Source organism: Prunus avium, chromosome 4 (assembly GCF_965620075.1).
Source record: "Prunus avium chromosome 4, drPruAviu1.hap1.1, whole genome shotgun sequence".
Lineage (NCBI taxonomy): Eukaryota > Viridiplantae > Streptophyta > Magnoliopsida > Rosales > Rosaceae > Prunus > Prunus avium.
Window position 1 is genome coordinate 35,173,928 of NC_142287.1, and position 22,675 is coordinate 35,196,602.

Below are 22,675 nucleotides of genomic sequence, written 5' to 3' on the forward strand. Positions count from 1 at the left end.
ATCAACATTAAAGCAAGAAATTGAAAATCATCGCCTGCTAACCATGTGAAAACTGAAAATCCAAATGTAAAAATATGTACGGCTTGTATTGCATCCCAAGAGGTCTCACACTGCTTTTTGTAGTGCGACAGAGATCTCTCTATGGCAGACCAAAGATTTGCTTTACTGGGAAACCACAATATACCTACCTTCACGCCCTCCCACCATTCTCTGTATGTATTGTAGAAGAATCCCATTGCAATCTATTCATTAATTAATCTTTAAATAATTAAACGTAGTGCTAATTAACTGTGCCACCCAGAGCCAGTGCTGGACTCTGCCTATAGAACGTGTAAGTGTTGTTTCAAATGGGATCAGCCATGCAGGCTTTTTATTTTCCTCTTCTATTTCCACCATCCATTCGAAATTGTTGTACATCTACAACAAGCTATGCCTGCATTCGCAGCCAACACTTTTTTGGATTATATATTTATTGATAAGAATGATTAAATATTATATAAAGAAACACTGTGTGAAACTTTTTCACTTTACGTACAGTGATTGGCAGGCCAGAAATAATCCTCTTTTGCTATCTCCATTCCACACTAGCAAGAAAAAGAGCCTGTGGTAGGCAGGCAGGCTAAAGCCTGCCAAAGCTGTCAAACAAAAGCCCAAATTCTAACTAAATATGAAATTAAAATCTTAATTAAGCAAGAACTCGCCAACAAAAGCGCCCTGATGACAATAAATCATAAAGCAATTTGGAACTCCGAGTCTCAAGTAGTGATTCATTTAAAAGCATTTGTAGCACAGTCAGTGCAGTCACCCACCACATGCAACAAACCTAACCATATATCTTGGTTCATCAACTTTTCTACACATTTCAACTAAGCTTCCCTTATCCTTGCATCATACTTTGAGATTGCTCAGAAAGCCATCACTTTGAAATATCTAAATAGTATAGATGAATAAGCAAACAATTAAAGTTACAATTAAAGCATATTTAACTCATTAACTTTTGATGAAATTTTAAGTTCAAAACAAACAACCTAATCATAGATCAACCCAACCCATGGAAACAAAAGGCTATATATGATTACGACCGCTATACGCTCCTCCTTTCATTTACAATGAAAACTCACATCACCAAATTCTCTCTAAATAATATATATATATATATCTATGCTCCATGAAAAACAAAGATTATACATAACCTACTTAAACCACCGAGTAAATGAAACAATTTAGCCCAGTATAGGAAATGAGAACTGAACATGGGCTGAGATGAGATCCATCCATATGCAGATAGATAATTAATTGCCATGCTGTACGGTCTCTGGAGGTTGAGGGAGCTGCTGCAAGAAATGCATGCTTGAAAAGTCTCAATTAGGAGGGCCATATGATCCAGGTAGATCAGGCCACTGGTTTGGGTTCAGAGAAGGCCCAGCGCTGGTGGTGGTGGTGGTGTTCATGTTACCAGAGGTGGTGGTGGCCCACAAAGCGCTTTCAGAAGCTGCAGAAGAAGCATTAGCAGATGATCTGTTGATGTTGAAGCTCTGATGGGGCCAGTCATGGTCACTAGCAGCAGAAGGCCTGGTTGGTTGAATCAATAGGCCCTCTTGATTAGATGGATACAGAGCCGTTTGATCCACCATGATGCTCTTAGTGTTGCCAGCTTGATAAAATTGGCCAAAAGGAGCTGAAACATTGAACCCCTGCAGCAGGCTCATATTTGAGGATGCACCTCCTCCCAGTTGATCATGGCCCCCAACGTTGAAGGGCTGTGACTGATTCAGAGATTGAATTGCTGCATAAGATGACAAATAACCAGTACCACCAGGATAGTACTGATGGTGAGAAGCCAAATTACCAGTGCTCTCTATAGCCCCAAGATTAGAACTTGGGCTTGTCGTGGACAAGTTTTTCACTGTTTGCTGGTCTTGTTGTGGTGCCTGTGCCTGCGCTTGTGGCTGCAGAGAGGGAGATGATGATGATGATGAATTAGTCTTGGGACGCTTCCCCTTCCGGCAGCCTCCGCCGACAGGCACGTTCCTGAGGGTCCCGCCTTGGGTCCAATACCTTCTACAAGTCTTGCAGAAGTAGCGCGGCTGAGAGAGGCTGTAATTGTTGTAATAGCAAAACTTGGTGTTCAGAGATTCACAGCGAGGACACTTCTGAGGCTGCTGGTTTTGCTGCTGCTGCTGCTGGTTCTCAGTCTGTAAAGCTGGCTTCAATCTCTGATCTGGATTTTGCTGATCCATCTTCTGAACAAGCCCCAGCTGGTGTTTGATGATGATCTCCCTATAAACTTTTCTTTCTTTTGCTGCTGTGCTCTTGCTTGATGAGATGTGTGGCTTTATGGAACACGCAGGTTATAAGGGGAAGGCTAAATTAGAGCGTTGTTGTGAGATAAGAGGCTCAACGTGTCTCGCTGAGCCTTGAGAATCTAAAGACTCTCACTGCAAAACAAAGGGCGATCGTTATCCTTGTGCATAGGCATGCCTCTTTCTCGTTCCCACTAACCTACCTACCCACCACAAAAAACCAGAGGCCATTCACTCATTTCATCAATCACAATGAATGTAATAAGCATGAAACCAAATGGGAAAGAAATTATGAAAATCCGATGGCCCAATATCTCCCAGAATTGAACGATAGTCGACAAGATTTTTTTGCTCCTTCTATACACAAGGTGTCAGAAGGTGTGAAGAGATTAGATTGTTGACCTGCTTTCTTGTTTGTTCTTTGTTTTACTGTAATTTGAACAAAGGACCGAAAACGGGGTGTCGGATGAGCACAAAACCCAGATAGGAGAGGTCTTAATAATCTGTGGGAGCTAGAGAGATACCACCAGACTTGGTGTTAATTCATTAACTCAAAAACCCAGCTCAAAAAACCTACATATAAAAAACCTCCCAATCCATTGCTTTTGGTTGATCATAATATCAACAACCCAGAACACCAAGCTTCAACCTTTACCTTTTCATTCAGATATGCTGCAATTCAGAGCCCCCCAAGAAGCAAAACTAAACCCAGCAAAATTAAATAGAGAAGAGCCTCTGAGAACTGAAGAAAGATGAGACCTTTAGCTATTGAATTTAGATATATTGGGAGGGGAGGGTAGGGGATGGACCACACTCAAAACTGGACAGGTGAATAAGAGAGAGCAGAGGCGGCGGGTCAGAGCAGGCTCAGGAGGGTGGCTTGGCGGTCGTCCCTGTGTTTTTTTTTTGGCTGTGTGTGTGCCTGTCAGGCCTCGGCAGCAGCAACTACTCTTTATTTTTTTCTCTCTTTCATTCCACTTTCATCTCTGTCTGCCTACTACAATCATACTCATAACTCGCTCTTGAGTCTTCTATTCACAATTTTTTTTTTTCCTTTTTTGATTTTCTGTTTGGTGGGTTTCGTTCTCTTCTCTGTGACATCATTTACTCAGAAAGACAATTGTGTCCCCGTTCTTCCAAGCATTTCCATGCGACTTATCTATAACTCGTGTTTTCTGTCTACTTACTCACATGTTGGATTGGATTAGTCAAAGTTCCTTATCATTCTTCGGCAAACCAATTTTGTCCAGCGAGTGTCAAACTTATGTTGACATTCGATCCGGGGAATAAATTATAAAAGGACTCCCCATACAATATTTGAAGAAGGTGACTACGATGACAGTAAAATAACCCATGTACAAGTAACAACTAAAGAAAAAACCACAGGCAATCATAATATGTCTAATTATAACTTGTTTGATAATTTATATTTGAGAATTTGAAATTCGAATATCCCTTTATACATTAACATTTAAATCTCTTTTTTTGTCGTTTATCAAATAATGTGTGCTCGTTAACATTTGAATTTCTCTTTTGTCGTTGCTAAAAAAATGCTCAGTGATATTTAAATTTCTCTTTTATCAATAAGCATTTTTGTTGGTAATCAAATAATGTGTTTTGCCATTGACTAAAGAATGCGTGTATAAGCAATGTGCGTGTTAAAGTTTAGTAATGAGACATGAGTTGAGTTGTAAAATAGGTATATTATTTGGAAATGAATTACCTATTAATGTGTGAGAGATTATCTATCAATTGGAGTATTTGTTCGTGTTTAAGGAGGGGCAATTCCGGCAATTCAAATGAAGCTATATATGAAAGTGGATGCTGACTGCTGAGATTCCCATTTGCTGAGATTAAAGATTGAAGTGTGAGAGTGTAAATTGGATTAGGATGAGAGTGAGTGAAGGAGACGAGTGGCACGTGCCCCAAACCAACTTAACCGAAGTAGCGGAGTTAGCAGAAACAGAGATGGACCAGTTGCAGATGGTGATGATGCTGGCGTGGCGTCCGTTGGGGGTTACAACTGCTCCCTGCACTTGCACTTGCACTTGCACTTCCACTTTATGGGTGTCAAAGTGGGCCCACTCTTTTAAGGTTTGGGGGTTTTATATATATATATATAAATATATAATCTTCTTTTGGGCCTGCCTGGCTAAATCTAAATTCTACCAGGTCCCTCCTTGGCCCTCAATTATGCACAACAATATTGATATTGAATCAATTTGGCCCAAGTTCATTGATTTGAGTTTCCATCATTAAAGTTGAAGTTCAATATTCTCTCTCTTGTTGAATAGTGAGATTGAAACCCTCTGTCTCACAATCCCTCATAACTATAGCATTTCGGTGAGCGATCCTACACCATGGTTCGGGTCAGTTCTTGGGTAGGGCAAGGTTCGGATCCATTTTTAACTATGTAGTAGGATCCTAGTCTCATTTCCTTTCAAACTCCGAGATATCAACCATGTCGTTTATTCGGCAGTCCTAGTTCAAATCGAATATCTCTATCATGTCGTTTATTCGGCAATCCTACAACATAATCCAAATCGAATTCTTAACCTGTGATAAGATCCTTGTCTTCGATATTGTACCTTAAAAATCAGACGCCATCTATATCGTTCATTCATATTATAACCATATTACAATCATTCATATTATAACTATATTCATATTACAATCATTCATATTATAATTATATTCATATCGTTTATTATAAACATTCATGTTACAATCATGACAATATCCATATTATTCATATGCGTATTACAATCATGACAATATCCATATTATTCATATGCGTATTACAAGTTATACTACATGACTATAATGGAAAAAATGATTATATCAACTCAAGGAGAGTTGCAACATTCCAAAAAAGAAAACATCCCCACTTTTTTTTTTGGATCAAAAGGTTGCCTTCATTGATATGGCGGGGAGACCCCAATAAAGACTACAAACAGAAAGCAGCAAGCTGCCTAAACATCCCCATTACCACATCAAAATGAACCTATCAAACACATGAACTTCTTCTATCATGTTTGAGCAGACTCACAACACACATCAATATTTCACATCATCATCTTCAGGCTTGTGAATCCGCCTCCTAACATCCACAACATTCCTCTTCTCATCCAAAACTTCCACAACCTCCACATCATCATCCACAACCTTCTCATGCACCACCTCCACCTCATCATCAGAATCAGATGAAGTCCCCACCGCAGTCTCCTTAATCTTCTTCCCCGTCTCCTTCGCCGCTCCCCACGCCCCCTTCACCGTGTCCTTCGCCGTCTCCACCACCTTGCTTGTCCCCTCCTTCACCTTATCCGCCACCGTTTCGGCCACATCCTCTGTTTTCTCCTTCATCCCCTTCGCCTTCTCTTTTGCCTTCTCCTTTGCGCTCGCCACCGTTTCCGCCACCTTATACGCCCCCTCTTTGGCCTTCTCAGCTACAGACCCCGCCACATCTTTCGTCTTCTCCTTTGTCTCGTAGGTGTACTGTTTTGCTTTCTCCTTGGCGCTCTCTGCTGTCTCGGCTGCTCTGTTTGCTCCCTCTTACGCCTTCTCCGCTGCGCTCTTTGTCTTCTCCTTCGTTTCATGGGTATAGTCCTTGGCCCTGTCTATCATTTCCTCTGCTGGATCTTTTCCTCTGTTATTTGCGTCGACGGACACCTCGTTTCTCCACTTCTTGTCATCGTAGGCCCAGTCTGCCCTTGAATCCCTATGATCTTCCGGCGCATTTCGACCCTGAAATTCAACAACGTAGTCAACACAAAGCCCACTAAACCCTGAAGGGATCAAATTATGCAAGAAGAAACCTAGTGTTAATGGCGTAGTTTATTTATTACCTCGGAGTATTTGGAGGCAGAGGTATTGAAGCAGACCCTTGAGACTTTGCGAGAGGAATATCTGAGAGACAGTGCTGAAGGGCTTTGTGGAAAAGATTTTGAAAGGTTGAAGATGAGATTCTTAGCCATGAAGTCGACTGCCATGTTGTTGTTGATTGCTCTGTTTGCTCTGCTACTTTGGTTTCTGATCATATCACCGCTTTCTTGGGTTGTCTGTTGTAGGTGGGGAGAGCAAGGTGGCAGCCTTGTTGCTCGACACGCGTACTAGTCAATTGGTGGGTGTTTCCATAGTTACACGTGTTCTTTCTTAGTTGCCCTCCCGGACGAAGCTGGAAATTTTTTCTCAAGTCTGCAGATTATTTTTCATCCCATTGATAAAGCCCTTTTCTTTCAATATTTATTTCTCAACAGATCCATCGACCCTCTCACACTCATCCATTTTTTTCTTCTTCTTTTCTTTTATAACATCAGAATTCAGAAGTACATACATACATATACTCTACAGTTGAAGAAATACTCTGCACTTCTAAAACCCAGTAATTTTTCTTGAAGCCAGTGGTGAACGTGCATGGGATATATCCAAAACTCAACGATACCTGATTGGACAAGGCTTAAAAAGCAAGCACCCACTTATGGGACAAGGAATCCTTCTAACCTCAATTATATTCACCAGAGTTGCAACCTTTAAATTTAAAAGAAACACAAACAAATTCCATGTCTATGGAGAAACACCATTGGCACTTCAAATCCCATCTTTAATCAATTACAATGTCTCTTTACCAGCCAGCTGGTCTAAGAATATCTCTTGAGTGCTTCAAAGGTGGTAGCAGAGGTTGAAGGAAAAGACCCAATTTGCTGTTTTTATATTGTAAATGCATATAAAGGCTAACACATGTCACTGTGAACAAGAAACTGATTCAATGGCGTATTATCAGTTCTTTATGATTTACAAAAAGATAAACTATGCTGATGATATGGAGAAGTCAAAACTGGATTATTTGAACGGTTTAGATAAACTACGAAAGAAGATTTTGAAGATGACCATGTAATGTAATGTAATGGTCAAGATTGAATCTTCATTCTTTCTCGTACGATCGAGGTCAGAGAGAGTGAGACTGAAGTAAGAGGTAAATTGCTTGCTGCTTACAGGCAGGCATGCATGCTATAGTTATAGAGTGAGTTGATGGTGCATTGCTTTATAACAGTTTGGATAGGTTTGGTTTTGACAAAAATCACTGAAGAAATCGAACCAAATAAAATCAATTTAAGACGATTTGATTTGGCTGGTTTGGGCCTATTTCCAATTCTCTTTCCTTTTTGTAATTTTTCAACATTATTAGCCCAATTAAAAAAAATATCACAACTTCCAGAGTGATAGAGTCCCTTTAGTACTATTAGATGTTGTGTTTTCATTGCGCCAGACGTATTGGTTTTTTTCAAGGCCCTTTTCAATGGGCTCCGTTGGCAGATATTAGTGGAGAATTATTAGGTGAGTTGGTTTAAAGTCCTTAACTAAGTCTAATTTGCAAGTCAGTATAAATACTGATTAATTAGTTGTGCAAAGCAAGACGGCTTGTATTTTGGATTTGTTAGAATAATATCAAGATTGGTTTTCTGTTCAAGGATAGAGTTAAGGTTGAGATAGAGCTGGGTCCTATCCTATCACAGAGAACAGTCAGTTGTAATTTCGCCATGGCAGAAGAATGCTCTTCCAGGAATGATTGTTCTCAGGGTTTGTTTCTCTTTTTTTATATATTTATTTATTTATTTTTATTTTACAGTGTGTGTAGTTTTTCTTCTTCTTTGTGATAAGATGGTCTCTGTAGTTTAGGGTAATTTAAAATTTTCATGGAATCATGGATGCAGGGTTGATACTGAATACGGTTTATCTTTTAAATGGATGATTAGTTTTTGTCTAACTTTTATGTTTTCTTTCTTGTGACTGATGGTTATGGACTATAATACTTTAGAAAGTAGGCAAGCTGAAGAGAAGAAGCCGGTAAGAATTTCTCTGAATCATATATATATATGTTTATTACTTCCTTCCTAGGCAGGCATTGATCAGTGGAGCTTTAAGCAGGTCAAAGTGGAGAATGCTGCAGGGAGTGAGTTTGATGGCACTGTCAGTGACGAGAAGAAGTTTGTTGCTAGTTCCCTTTGTGCTTTGATTATCTTGCTTTGTACAATTAATTGTTCATTTTAATTTATGCGTTTGATATATGTTCAGAAATATTCCGTTAGCAAAAAAAAGCAGAAAACGAAAGTATGAATGCAAATGGCCCATTGCTTACTTAGACAATGGGAATAAGAGAAGCTGGAGGAGGAGAGAAAAAAGAAGTTTAGAAGGTGCCGATTTGAGGGAGAAGTATCCACTTTGTATACCTGTACGAATTTCACCAATATGTTTACTTCCTCCTTTGCGTTCATATGCTTTGTTCTAAATTCTAATTTGAGCCTCCATGCATGCAATGCAGGTGAGTGTAGAGAAGGATGCAGGGAGTGACATTCCGGACATTAACATGAAGAAGTCAGTTGCCGACTCCCTCGTTTTTTATTATCTTTATTTGTATTGCTGTGATTGTTCCCTTTTCTTTTATGCTTTTCGATATATATGTTCAAAATCTGTCAGGGAAAATCCAAATAGTTATGATGTTTTTATTATTTAAGTTTTGTATTTTTAAGTGTCATATGTATTGTTCATTTGGAGTTAGCAGTTGTACCAAAAACTACTATAGTGATTGCCCTTTTTTTCTGGATGCAGATGCCTTGTCCCTTCTGATATGCCTCTTAGAAAATTTGTTCAGTTTTTACGGGGTAATATCAAAAAGCCTATGTTTGTCTTTTTCAAGAACACTACTCAACCTCCCACTGGTGAGCTGCAAATCAATTTTTTTGTTTCCGCATAGTATACATACATATATACATGTGCGTGTGTACTCCCATAATTCTTCCAATGTTCACTTACAGGTGTCTTGATGTCTGCAATCGATGAGGAAAATAAGGATAACGATGGATATCTTCACGTGATCTACAGTGGGAATGATCATTTGAGTAGATTGTTTGGAGAGCTCAAGTTATCTTCATAGGTGACCTCATAATGCATGGTAATCTGCTGGATGGATCATGGGACTATTGAAAGAAATGCATGGAGTTGAAATATTTTAGTGACTTTCTAGTTATCTTTTATGTTTAATGGACACTAATTAGTAAATGAGGGTATGTTTGCTTCCTACATACCGTCCTTAAGGATGGTATATGATAATTGAATATTGAGTTTTACATGGTCACGACTCACGCGTACGATACCCTTTTCTCTCCATGCGCCTCTCTCTTTTCTCTCTAGGGTTATCAGCACTGCTGGCCATCTAAGAGGATGAGTCTTCTCCTCTATTCCCCCCTTCCTTTCCCTTGACCTCCTCTCCCCCCTCTTTTCTCATTTGTTCATCTATCAGGTTCCTGTTGTATTAATAATTGACACAAATTAATGTGCTAATCATCCAATTAAAAATACTCGCAAGTGCACGAATCTATTGGGGTATAGATTTGCAAGTACGTGGTTGATCCCACGAGGAACTGTCGGCTTATTAAAAGTTCTAATTTGAGTACGTAAAGAACACTTATTTAACACAACACAAATGCAAGATACAAATTGGAAGCTAAAAATGAGTAAAGAAAGGTAAATGAAATGAAACAAAACAAGAAACCAAAGATAAACACAAACAGCATGTTCTATCGCCCTTTTATCACCACTATATCACCTGTTTATCACGTGTGAACAATACCGTGTACAGTGCGCGACCGGTCGTCTTTGGACAGATTGTAATTTGAACTAAAAATGAAAAGCGACCGGTTGCATGAACAGAGGCGACCAGTCGCTTTTGGGCAGAGTCGGTTTCTCTGTTTTTTCAGCTTTGACCTCTGTCTAGTTTTGACCTATAACTAAACCTGGCATTCGTGTTGTTTTCGTGTCAACCCGCTTTTATTAACGGGTTGACACGACATGACACGATTAGAAAACGGGTTGAACACGAACACGACCCGTTACAATTCGCGAATCACACGACACGATAATCCGTTAACAATTAAAATAATAATAATAATAATAATAATAATAACAAAAACAGAAATTTTAAATAATTAAAAAATCAACTAGTGCACAAAAAATAAAAATCAACACAGTCCATAGACGAGCTCGAATGTGAGATTGGAGATGCCCTGTGAGTGGCCCTCAAAGGTTTGGGCAACGAAGATGGTGGGAGTGGAGGATGAAGAGTCATCGGAGAAAGTGAGGGAATAGGTGGGATTGATCGGTGAGGGAGGGAGACAAGGGGGAGGTGGCTGGGATGGCTCATGGTGGTTGGGTGGTGTAGTGGCTGCTAAGACTCTCAAGTTGAGAGAAGAAGAAAGCTCAAAGGTTGCTGCGTTTTGGAGAGAGAGAGAGAGAGAGAGAGAGAGAGAGAGATGGAGTACTGAGAGAATCGGGGAAATAGGGGAGGAAGAGACAAAAGAGAAGAAGAAAAAAAAAGAAAGAGATAAATTTACAAAAATGTCCCTGAGCTTAACGGGTTAACGGGTATTCGCGAATTGACACGACACGACACAATAGCTTTATGGGTGGCTAACGGGTCAACACGATATCAACATGACACGATAACTCAGACCCGAATACTGAATTTTTCGTGCGAATTCGTGTTGTATTAACAGGTTGTGTACAATATTGCCAGGTTTACCTATAACTTTCCAATCGTTTGTCCAAATTTCACGTTTTTTATATGGTTGAATTCAGCACAGAAAAATGAAGAACTCGGATCAAATGTCAAAAACAAATACGAAAGTGAACATAATTCAATGAAGAAAACACACAATGTTTCAAACACACACACACACACACGAGTTGGGGGGGTTGTTTGCGTGACCTAATTCTAATGCTTGAATGTAATTGAACTCTCATTTTAACAAGATTGACAGGGATGAAAATCAAAGTGTGAAATTAATATGTAACAAACACTAGGGTTTTCAGAATCCAAATTAATTTTTAGAATCCACCCTAAACAATCTTACCCATGTTCATGGACACTCAAGTAATGAACTCTAAATGTGTTGATGAAGATGTTCGCAATCAAGACCGGGTCTAGTGGCTCAAGTCGCATTGATTCTTTCTAATATAAGTAGAGTGCGGGGCTAGTGCTACAATACTCGTGCCTTCCCTATAATCAATCTAGGTGTGCTTAGTACTTTGATTTAATTACAAGAAAAACCCATTAAGTTCAAAGAGAATATGAACATCACAAGAACCCTAATAGTATGATGTTTACATTAGGCATTCAAGAAACCAATTCATATGGATGATCCTTACTTCATCAATTTGTTACTTAGGAAGACCTGAGGGTACATATAATCCCAACAACCTCAAGAAGCATGCTTTCGAAGGTGATCAATCAAAGAGAAAACATACATCAAGGATAGATTATTTTAATGAATGGGAATTCATCAACAATATCTAGAACTTCATACACTCAAGCATCAAAACAATAGAGTCTTCATGTTTAGGGCTTCAACCTAAGCCCTAGCTATGAAGATTAGTTCATCATACTTATTTCAAACACAAATTCAAAATATAACTAGAAAGAGTTTACATATTTTGTGAAAGTGATGGAAGCTCAAGGTCTTCAATGGTGGAAATCTTCTTCCACTTCTTGGTTGGCTGCACATTGTCTTCCCTCTCTAGCTCCAATCTCCAATTCTTTGCTCTATTCTCTGTAAAAAGAATCTAATCTTCAGTGAATGCCTAAAAGAATCTAATCTTCAGTGAATGTCTGATGCACATTCATTTCCTTTTGCCCATCCTTCTCTCCTCCTTTCCAACTCACACTTCAATGTTAAACTCCACCTTTTGCGAAAGCCTTTAGCATTTGTCTCCTCCTTGTCTTCTTGCCATGATGTGGTTTTGTTTTTAAATACATTCCAAGGCTCCCTTTGACTCAGAAAATCCCACTTCAATGAGGTAATTTGAGCATTCTTGACATGTAAACCCTAAACCATATACCATATGATACTCACATGACACGACCAGTCTCTCTACTTTGCATATGAAATTCAAAATAAAACATCAGTCCACATTAAGCTTGGGGAAGGTTTCAATGCAAGACCATTCAAATTAGAAATTACAATACAAACGTCTCTGACTCGCAGTCTTAAGTTTAACAGTTAAATGCCTCAGATATTTCACTCCAAACTATAAACTGAAAAGCGCAAACAGTTAAGTTCCTCTCAAGAATTGCCATTGGAAGACTTTGTTGTAACAAGGAAAGCATGGGTTCGATTGCAAAGAGGGGGTTGCAGCAGTACTTGCTTCAGCATCAGCATCATCGTCTCAGAACTAAGGTCAAATCCCATGTCTCTGTTAATCTCACTTGGGTTGTTTTGTAAAGGGTTTACCTTGATTTTCTCTGTTTTCCGTTTAAACCCCTGCTTAGTTCCAGAAAGAGGAAGCTAAAAAAGAATAGAATTTCTGAAAGTTTAGGTTGTTTCTCATCTGGGTTTTCAAAGATATTATCTTTTAAACTCAATTATGACATGTGCTTGTGATAATTTAGTTACTCTGAGGTCCTAGCCATCAAATGTTGTTAATTGGGAATTTTTGGTGATACCTTCTTTTCTTTTTCCAACTGGCAATTACAGTGGGGTTTTGTCAGCGATCAGTGACATAGTGTCTCGGAAGCTCACCGGGATTCAGAAACGTCAGTTAAGACGTCTGCTTCTCAAAGTGGTAAGGTCCCCATTTTATTTTGGTTTCTTGGTTTTCCAATTACACAGAAGATTTTGTATATTTGATTTGTGTATGTGTGCGCTCGCAACTGTGTTTTCCTTTCTTCTATTCTGTATAATTGGGTACTAAGCAGTTAAGCTAAATGAATGGAAAAATCCCAATTCCCAACTGTAGCTTACTGATGCTCTTTCTGTTAGATCTTGTCACACACTCACACATTTCATTTGCCTAAACTCATAACCATTGTTCGACCTTAATTAGAATACGTTATCAGCTAGATTTGGTCTGAAAGACCAACATAACACATATGCACATGATTACACTGCAGTGCATTTCAATTAGGTGGATGCCTATAACCTCACCCTGCATATCACACCCCTGACCTAGGTTTTTGTATTAAGGCATGCACTTAAAGAAGATAATATCACGAACCCCTTTTACAAACTAGTGTAGCAAACATAAAATATTCCAGTAACATGATAAAATGCAAAATAAACAGCATTGTTGTCAGGGATGATGACTAAAACTCATTATGCATCATAATTACAATCATTATTGGGTGATTTGTACGGTTTTGTTTTTGTGAGAAGATTCTGTAAGAAGTTTGGGTGGATCTTCAGGACTCTATTAGCTTGGCCCTAAAAGTATTAATGTGCTGAAAGAAAGAAGACTTTATAATTTTTGCTATAAACACAATTGTCTATTGCTAATATGTCAATTTTGATGTGTATAAGTAATATTACATGTGTTTTCCATTATAACCTTGCATTTCTGCGTGCAGCTTTTTGGAGCTGTTTATCTTGGACCATTTGGGCATTTCCTGCATTTACTACTTGATAAGATTTTCAAAGGGAAGAAGGATTCAAAAACAGTAGCCAGGAAGGTAAGGCTACTCTACTTGCCTTCACGCTCTGGTTTTTGTTGAGAAATCCATCCTATACACTTCATATTAATTATAGCCATCGTTATTTAAGTGCCATAACTTCTGATCTCTTCCTCTTCTTAAACCAAAAAGGTTGTGCTCATAAAGAAGAATTCATTGGTCGTTCTAAAATTCCTAATCAAATTACTATGTCTTGGTTGTGGAAGGTAAGTATATAATATGTCAAAACTTGTGATCATCAATTGTTTATGTTTGACATGTTGGCATGCGAGAAATACAGCAGTTCCTATCAGCCCTTAAATTTGATTAAGATCTAAGCGTTGCATGATTTGTATATCAGATTATAATATTATTAGTCAAACAACTCTGAAAGTTTCAAAGTCAGCCTGAAAGAGGCATGTTAGCATGTGGACTTTGCTGCTTATTGTGTGAAACGCAGGAAGACCCTGGTTGCATGTGAAGAATAAAATTAAGGACTACCCGTCAGTGAAATACACATCGTGGACGGTATAATTCTGTCTCCGTTGTGATTTTTTTGTACTAAGACATTATCACATTATCAGGAAACATAACACATTTTAAACCTTGATGAATGAAAATGATGTTCTGGCCTGTTCTGGGTTGGATAAATCACTAGTATGTGCCACTCCATCTCTGTGTCGTCTTCCACAGCTTGGTTGCTTTTGGATGGTACAAGCTATAAGCTTACTCCCCTTTTTCGTCTATAATATACATGTTTTTTGGTTCCTGATATCTTATCCCAATTCATTAACAAACTGGCTGGCCTTTGCAGGGGAATTTTCCTAAACTTACAAGCAATATATGTAGCATTACCAAAAGCTAAGTGAAGCAACAGAAATCTTTCGATTGGACTCAGATAAATTGTGCTCCCTCCAAGTTACTTCTAGTTACATAATAGTAGATATAATAAGTCCTGGTTTATTATTTTTTTGGTAAGCAAGTATGAATTGACATGCAAATTTAAGCTGTAAATTGCTTACCCTGTTGTTGGTGTTGCAGACCACACTTGCATTGCAATGTGCATGTGAATGCGTCAGCTCAAAGCCTCAAAGCCTCAAAGCCTCAAAGCCTCAAAGCAGAAAGCAGGGGTTATATCATATAATGAACCACAAAGCTTTTGCTTATGTTGCAAATAAGCCATGAAGGACAACGACTCATTCTCTAATAGAATGGCAACTTTGAATGATCTCTCCTTGAATTGAGGGTTGAATATTACACTGACCCTGACCCAAACACGAAATCAGATTATGTACCCGTTCTGCCCCATGGTTAAATGGAGATCACATTATTTTCTTTGCAAAACGTGTATGGAAATTGTACAAAAGGCTTTCATTATTATCTATATATATAAAGAAAATGTGTCTAAAATGAACTTTGGGATTACTTGTTAATTACACATTGTGTGCATCCCGATGTCGATGCTTGTAATGGAAGATTATGAAATTATAGTAAAGTATGATGTTCAAAGATTAAACACTAACAAGAAGCTCGTTAAGTAAGTTTGACTCGTTTAGAGATAATGTGGAATGAACTGCATATTGGAAAAACACATCATCTTTGCACCAATAGTGAGCACATTAAGCACCAGTACATCACTTTACATGTATTTTAATTCCTCCACATGAGGCATTTCAATGAAACAAAAGTCCTTCACACCACAGGATGATTAGAGATGGCACTAGCTTACCATAAGCACTACACACCATCATCTCCATCTCCTTCCTTTGGAACGTTATGTATGGCGTACACACGTAATAGGAGGTCAAGTTCAAGAACCTGCTGCCAATCCAATTCAAACATGTGGAGTTCTTCATTCCCTTCTCCATAATACTGGAAACTGTACTCCATTATGTCTAAAACACCATGTTTGATGAGGACATGTTTACTGGCACGCTCCAACTCCTCTGCATCCCTATAGTCGCAAGGGTACAAATGCCCAATTTTTTGGGATGCTCCGTCAACTGACCTCCTAAACACTGGTACATAGTAATGGTCTAAATGATCTTCAGTGTTATCTATGGCATTAACAACAAATAGGCACGCAGCAACTTCCTCCCAATCCATTTCGAATATAGCAAGGTCTGTCCAATTTTGTGGACTATTCTCTCTTCGATACCTCAGGATATACTCAGTGGTCAATGGCGTGTGGTATCGCTCGCGAAATATTGCCCTTGTTTCCAGAACAAGATTGTAAACTGACTCTTCCAACTGATGTGCGTTATGGTAGTCATTGATCTTTAGTTCCCCACAGATGTATTCTTCTTCCTGATATAGCCTAATAACTGCTACCTTTTTGCTCTGACCGTCAACTCCTCCTTCATCCCCAGGATCACCTTCTCCTTCATTTCCACTGTCAGTAAAATCCATGTCATCGTCACTCTCACTGGCAGTAGCCTCAGGGTCTACATCCATATCTTCATCTTCTTCAATCATGCCATTCAATGATGCCCTCCATATCTTCATGCTCCAACTCCTCTTAATTAAATGATTCACATGCCTACATTAAATTAAATTAATAACTATTACCAAAAATTAAATTAATAATTAACTATAAGTAGCAGGTTATCCACGAAACCAATGGAAAATAATAATGACTGCAAACAAATTAACTCATCCATCATTACAATGTACGTATAATGACTGTAAAAGAGCCATTAGCAAGCTACATATGTTACAATTTACAAATGCTCTTTAAGTATAACATACCAGAATGGAATGCCACGGGTTGCAACCTCTTTCTTCAGGCCAATAGCCTCCAGTTCAAGATGATGTGCTCTCATGACATCTTTTCTTTTGATTATAAACTCAAAAGCTTCAACCCCTTTACTACAACATGATCTCGACCCTGAACCAAAACCATTGTTTTCTTTCTCAGCAAATTCAAGAACAAGATTCTTGAGGTTCTTTTCTTTTCCACACACTGACAATGAACCCAAAATCTCATCCGAACCCACCATTTTGTCATTAAATAACACTGATTTCACATTATGATGATCCAAACCCACCATCTGCTTTTCATCTTTTCTGATTATAAACTCAAAATCCAAATCTTTTTTAACTCCTTCATAATCAGAAATATCAGAATCAAGATGAGGATTGAAGGACATTGAATTTACCAATTTCAGAACACTCAAAACCGATGTGCTTCCCTCATCTTCCATGGTTGATTTGTTCAAGTCTGATGTCGCTTGAAGAGCTTCAAGCGAAAGACTGAGAGAATCTTGATTCGTGACTCCACTTCCTTCTGTCATATCAGAATTGTTGTCGTTTTCCATGATAATTCTTACCAAGAAAACTATCAACCCTCGAAAAGAAATCGATACTTGATTTTGGATTCTCTGAAGGCGGTGGAGAAAGAACTTACAACTCTACGGTGTAATGGGAAAAATCGACTGTTTAGTTCGTTAAATGGTTCTGGTTTGGCGCCTGAAGTCAGAGCCAGAGGGGGTTTATAAACAGGTGGGGTTCTGTTGCGCATCTTGACCGTTGGTTTCAAGTTCCAACCAACGGTGAAGATTAAAACACATCACTTAGTTACAGAAATCCAGCGACACTATTTGGCCCATTTTAACATGTCGTCTGGATTAATGTACAGAACAAAACGACAGGTTTTTATAATGGCACATGGGCTTATTATGGTTCGTTGCTGCTGGAAGTCATTTAATTCACCTAACTAGCTGATTAGAGACTAATTAAAATATTCTAGTGACTAATTATGTTTAGTGGACACTAAGCAAATGAGTTTATGATGAGTTTGCTTTCAATTCAACAGATAAGTCTTTCTATTTAGGATGATGGTAAATGTAAAGGCTAACACATCTCACTGTGAACAAGAAACTGATTCAATGGGTTATTATCAGTTCTTGCTGATTTTACAAAAAGATGAACTATGCTGATGATATGGAGAAGTCAAAACTGGATTATTTGAACGGTTTAGATTTATTAGAATGCACATTCTGCAAAAGCAGAGAACCTAAATCCACCATTAATAACCAGATTCACAGATCAGAACATCAATATTTCTTCTTCCCATCAGGATTGGCAGCACGCCGCCTGCGTTCCACAACATCCGCACCCACCACCTTCCCTTCCGCCACACCATCACCATCAACATCAACATGAATTTCATCTTCACTGTCTCTAGTGTCCTCATCCAAAACCCCAACCCCCACCTCCTCATCAGGCTCCCCAACCACCGTCTCCTTAATCTTCTGCCCTGTCTCCCTCACCGCACCCCACGCCCCCTTCACTGTATCCTTCGCCGTCTCTGCCGCCTTGCTCGTCCCCTCCTTCACCTTCTCCGCCCCCGTTTCGGCTACATCCTCTGTTTTCTCCTTCACCCCCCATGCGCCCTCTTTCGCCTTCTTCTTTGCCGTCTCCGCCGTCTCTGCGGCCTTGTAAGTCCCCTCTTTTGCCTTATCCGCTACAGTCTCCGCCATATCTTTGGTCTTCTTTTTTGTCTCGTACGAGTAGTCTTTGGCTTTCTCCTTGGCGCTCTCTGCTGTCTCGGCTGCTCTGTTTGTTCCCTGTTTTGCCTTCTCTGCCACCATCTCCGCTGCGCCCTTTGTCTTCTCTTTCGCTTCCTGTGCATACTCCTTGGTTGTGTCTTTCACTTCCTCTGCTTTTTGTTTGCTTTTTTCCAGACCTTCTTCCATGGGTTCTTTTGCCTTCCTACTCACGTCAACAGACCCGTACTCTCGTTCCTTGTTCTTCCAGTTCTTGTCGGCAAAGCCGCTGCTGTCAACCCTTGAATCTCCCCTGTTCTCTTCCGCCGCATTTCGACACTGAAATTCAAAATATAAGTTCCATTGAAATTAAACATGCCTATACACATGAGATGAAGGAACAGAGTGTTAGCGTTAATTAATTAATTAATAACCTCGGAGAATTTGGAGGCAGAGGTGAAGCAGACCCGGGAGACTTTCCGAGAGGAATATCTGAGAGAGATTGAGGAAGAGGCTTGAGGAAAAGACCTCGAGAGGTTGAAGACGACATTTCTTGCTAGGGAAATCACTGCCATGTTTGGTTGCTCTGTTTTACTTTCTCTTTTCTCTTCTTCTGTGTCAACGTTGGTTGCTAATCATATCTCACCGCTCTCCGGAGTTGCATGTTATAACGAGTTTGGCCAGACAAAGGTGGCAGCTGTGCTGTTCGACACGTGTGATAGTCAATTAGTGGGGAGCTGAGGTAGTTACACATGTAACATCCTCTTTCTTAAATAGTCCGATGATAGAATCTTAATATGGGCCACATCAAATCTTGGACAGCCCGAAATGGTAAGGTCATTTGTGTTATGGGCTATATTTGTAACGCTAGCTCAAGTTATTTTTGAAGCCCATTTATTTGTTTCTTCAAAAAAAATTAATAGACAACACCACCACTGATGAAATAAAGACAGACTAACAATGAAAAATTGAGAACAGTATGTAAAAAGCCATCAAAAATAAAAGATATGCTTTGAAAAATTCTTTTAGGTCATTTTTAGTATCTAGTGTTGGATTAAATTGGATAACTTCGTAGATTAACGATATGATTATATTGGGTTGCGTCAAATATATGTCAATTTACAATTTCATCATATTCTAATCCCTAGATGATTGAATTGGGAAAAATAGACCCCTACTAAAGATTTGTGTTTTCCACTTTACTCTTCATGGGGTTTTTATATAAGATAAATCATTCTTTATAAATGGTTATTTCTCTAATTTCATTTTATAGTAAACTTAGCTTAGACCCATAAAATTCATTTTAAATCACCTACAACCCTTCCCTTTATTTTTCTATTTAAAATATCTAATTTTTTCAAATAATACCTAATGACTAGGATCCAACTAAGCAAGTTACCTGATATAACTTAAAATCTGATTTATTGTATTTTTTGGATTCCAAAACTACCCCTATTTATAAGTTAATGTGTTATAAGGGGGGAGGGGGGGAGGTTGTAACTAATGACACACGTTGAATTTGGAAAGATCTCCAAACGGTTGTAATGGATGTAGGAATTAATTCAAAAACTTATTTATTAAATTCAACATTAATGTATTAGTAATCTATAGGTGATTAACGTTTCGGTTTATTGAATAAAAAAATTATGTTGTTTTTCTTTTATGAATTATACGACTAGTAATCTTTTTATTATAGTTTTATGAATAATAGTGTACATTCTAATTATGTTGAAAAAGAATTTGATAATCTATTTTTTGTTTGTTTTTTGAAAAACATTTTTTTTAATAAAATGAACCTATTTTTTTCTCTAAATAAAGCACCTATTACTTGTTTTATGAAAAATAATTTGATCATATTTTTATTGTTTGTTTTATGAAAACAATTTTTTTAAAATGAACCTATTTTTTCTCTCCAAATAATGTACCTTTTTTTTTTCTCTCTAATAATGTACCTAGTAAAACAATTTACCTAGTATAATGAACCTATTTTCAATTATACAATGTACCTATTTTCTATAATTTACCTAGTATAATGAACCTGTTTTCAATTGAAAAAATGTGCATAAATTTCAATTATACAATGTACCTATTTTTTATTATAAATTATTGTGTACCTATTTTTAATTTATGAAAAATGTACGGAATTTCAATTACAAAGTAATTGACCTAGTTTTTTTTTAAAATGTTGGTAAATAATATACCTATATTTTTATACGTACATATTTATATTTATATTTTTCATATGTACATTATTGGATATATAATTTACATTTTTTTTGGTTTGCAATTTTAGGAGGCGATATGTTAGAGGGAATGACAACCAAAAGAAATGGGGTGATTGATATGCTATTAATAGGGAGTTTTAATTACAATTATGGCAGTGAATGAAACATTTGGAATAAATTATAAATAAAATATGAAGTCTGATGGCAACAATATAAAAACATAGGAATATTATGACCTCTTATATCCTACTAGTCATTTAAGTTTGAAATTAGGTTTTACACATGGATTTATAGAATGATGGGTATATGTCTAGGAAATAGAAATTGTAGAGATCTATATTGGACAAGCCCTTGATTTTATTTAGTTTCTTGCATAGGTAGGAATTGAAACCATAACAATGTACCTATCGTAATCCTAACTAATTATCCAACCTATCGTAATCCTAACTCATTATCCAGCCTATCGTAATCTCTTATTGTAATCATAATCCTAACTCATTATCCAGCCTATCGTAATCTCTTATTGTAATCTAAAACATTATCGTAATCCTAATTCATTACCCCCCTATCCCATCGTTATCCTATCGTAATCTAACTCATTACCCGGCCTCTATCACTCGTTTGGGCTAACACTCTCACTTCTTTACATCCTATACCTCATGCTCTAATTGATCTGTCAGTTTGATTTAGGAGACCTGTTTAGCCTTATATGTGCAAACCAACAAGCCTGTGAAGCTTAATGGAATTCTGAACTTGTATTGTTTACTCGGATTGGAAGAATCTGAATGCAAATATTGCACCTTGTCATGAACAGAGAAATTGCAGGCTTAATCTTATCGACTCCATCATCTGTATTAGTTTTCTACACAAATCTTTGACAATAATCCTCACTGGTCCTGCATGCCATTAACTTTCACTTCTTGGAAAACTATGGTGATATTCAGTTAACTAGAGCATTGTTGGCCATCTAAGTTGACAAATAAGTAAGAGATCTTTGTTAATGTTGCATTACTGAAATAAGTGTATGCCATTACAGAGGTTGAAGGAAAAGACCCAATTTGCAGTTTTTATATAATAAATCCATCAATAACCCGATTCACAGAGCAGAACGTCAATATTTCTTCCCATCAGGATTGATCGTATCATTCACCGCCTCCGCCGCCTTGCTTGTCCCCTCCTTCACATTCTCCACCACCGTTTCCACCGTCTCCGCCGCCTTGCTAGTCCCCTCCTTCACCTTGTCCACCACCGTTTGCCCCGCATCCTCTGTTCTCTCCTTCACCCCCAACGCGCCCTCTTTCACATTCTTCTTCGCACTCTCCGTCGCCTCTGCGGCCTTGTTAGTCCCCTCTTTGACCCTATCCCCTACAGTCCCCGCCACATCTTTGGTCTTCTGGTTTGTCTCGTTCGCGTACTCTTTGGCTTTCTCCTTTGCGCTCTCTGCTGTCTCGGCTGCTGTGTTTGTTCCCTGTTTTGTATTCTCTGCCACCGTCTCCGCTACGCCCTGTGCATACTCCTTGGTTGTGTCTGTGATTTCCTCTGCTTGTTGCTTGCTTTTGTCCAGGGCATCTTCCACGGTTTCTTTTGCCTTCCTACTCACGTCTCGTTCCTTTTTCCTCCAGTTCTTGTCGGCATATCCCCTGCTGTCAACCCTTGAATAATATCCCCTGTTCTCTTCCGACGCACTTTGACCCTGAAATTCAAAATATAAGTTCCATTGAAATTAAACATGCCTACATGAGATGAAGAAACAGAATGTTAGTGTAAATTAATTACCCCGGAGAATTTGAAGGCAGAGGTGAAGCAGACCCGGGCGACTTTGCGAGAGGAATATCCGTGAGATATTGTGGAAGAGGCTTGAGGAAAAGGCCTTGAGACATTATTGGCTAGGGAAATCACTGCCATGTTTGGTTGCTCTGTTTTCTCTTTTTCCTCTGTGTCAACGTTGGTTTATGATAATGTCTCACCGCTTTCTGGGGTTGCATGTTATAACGAGTTTGGGCAGGGTAAGGTGGCAGCCGTGTTGTTCGACACGTGTAGTAGTCAGTTGGTGGGGAGCTGAGATAGTTACATCTTCTTCAGCCTCCCTGTCGACATAATTTCTGTGGCTGCTGATGCCAGTGGTGCTTCCAGGCCCCGTTTGTGCTTGGGCTATAGTTTTGAAGCCCATTTATTTGTTTCTTC

At 38.5% G+C, this 22,675-nt stretch overlaps 5 protein-coding genes, 1 long non-coding RNA gene and 1 pseudogene across 7 annotated transcripts; 2 read left to right on the plus strand and 5 right to left on the minus strand.

Annotated features, from left to right (window-relative positions):
• Positions 1 to 989: 989 nt before the first annotated feature.
• LOC110766724 (dof zinc finger protein DOF3.6-like) lies at positions 990 to 3,403 on the minus strand. The gene has a single exon (XM_021970090.2). The coding sequence runs from the start codon at positions 2,238 to 2,240 to the stop codon at positions 1,362 to 1,364; it is 879 nt and encodes a 292-aa protein (XP_021825782.1). The 5' UTR covers positions 2,241 to 3,403; the 3' UTR covers positions 990 to 1,361.
• Positions 3,404 to 5,188: 1,785 nt separating this feature from the next.
• Positions 5,189 to 6,571, minus strand: LOC110766752 (uncharacterized; annotated as a pseudogene). The gene is made up of 2 exons (XR_015835216.1): positions 6,149 to 6,571; positions 5,189 to 6,047 (listed from the first exon to the last, which is right to left on the minus strand). The product of XR_015835216.1 is annotated as an uncharacterized LOC110766752 (transcript).
• Positions 6,572 to 7,724: 1,153 nt separating this feature from the next.
• On the plus strand, positions 7,725 to 9,428 carry LOC110766725 (autophagy-related protein 8C-like). The gene is made up of 7 exons (XM_021970091.2): positions 7,725 to 7,880; positions 8,119 to 8,147; positions 8,229 to 8,287; positions 8,376 to 8,532; positions 8,623 to 8,675; positions 8,910 to 9,019; positions 9,116 to 9,428. Exons 1-7 carry the CDS (start codon positions 7,841 to 7,843, stop codon positions 9,232 to 9,234), a joined length of 567 nt encoding a protein of 188 aa, XP_021825783.1. The 5' UTR covers positions 7,725 to 7,840; the 3' UTR covers positions 9,235 to 9,428.
• Positions 9,429 to 12,158: 2,730 nt separating this feature from the next.
• Positions 12,159 to 15,249, plus strand: LOC110766815 (uncharacterized). The gene is made up of 3 exons (XR_002528211.2): positions 12,159 to 12,532; positions 12,830 to 12,917; positions 13,699 to 15,249. It is a non-coding gene; the product is annotated as an uncharacterized LOC110766815 (long non-coding RNA).
• A 97-nt stretch (positions 15,250 to 15,346) lies between these two features.
• Positions 15,347 to 17,222, minus strand: LOC110766751 (uncharacterized). The gene is made up of 2 exons (XM_021970116.2): positions 16,528 to 17,222; positions 15,347 to 16,318 (listed from the first exon to the last, which is right to left on the minus strand). The coding sequence occupies exons 1-2, from the start codon at positions 17,094 to 17,096 to the stop codon at positions 15,517 to 15,519; spliced, it is 1,371 nt and encodes a 456-aa protein (XP_021825808.2). The 5' UTR covers positions 17,097 to 17,222; the 3' UTR covers positions 15,347 to 15,516.
• Positions 17,223 to 17,741: 519 nt separating this feature from the next.
• Positions 17,742 to 18,888, minus strand: LOC110766750 (uncharacterized). Its single transcript, XM_088252017.1, has 2 exons — positions 18,701 to 18,888; positions 17,742 to 18,605 (listed from the first exon to the last, which is right to left on the minus strand). The coding sequence occupies exons 1-2, from the start codon at positions 18,839 to 18,841 to the stop codon at positions 17,835 to 17,837; spliced, it is 912 nt and encodes a 303-aa protein (XP_088108143.1). The 5' UTR covers positions 18,842 to 18,888; the 3' UTR covers positions 17,742 to 17,834.
• Positions 18,889 to 21,463: 2,575 nt separating this feature from the next.
• LOC110766730 (uncharacterized) lies at positions 21,464 to 22,455 on the minus strand. The gene is made up of 2 exons (XM_021970094.2): positions 22,268 to 22,455; positions 21,464 to 22,184 (listed from the first exon to the last, which is right to left on the minus strand). The coding sequence occupies exons 1-2, from the start codon at positions 22,394 to 22,396 to the stop codon at positions 21,603 to 21,605; spliced, it is 711 nt and encodes a 236-aa protein (XP_021825786.1). The 5' UTR covers positions 22,397 to 22,455; the 3' UTR covers positions 21,464 to 21,602.
• Positions 22,456 to 22,675: the final 220 nt, after the last annotated feature.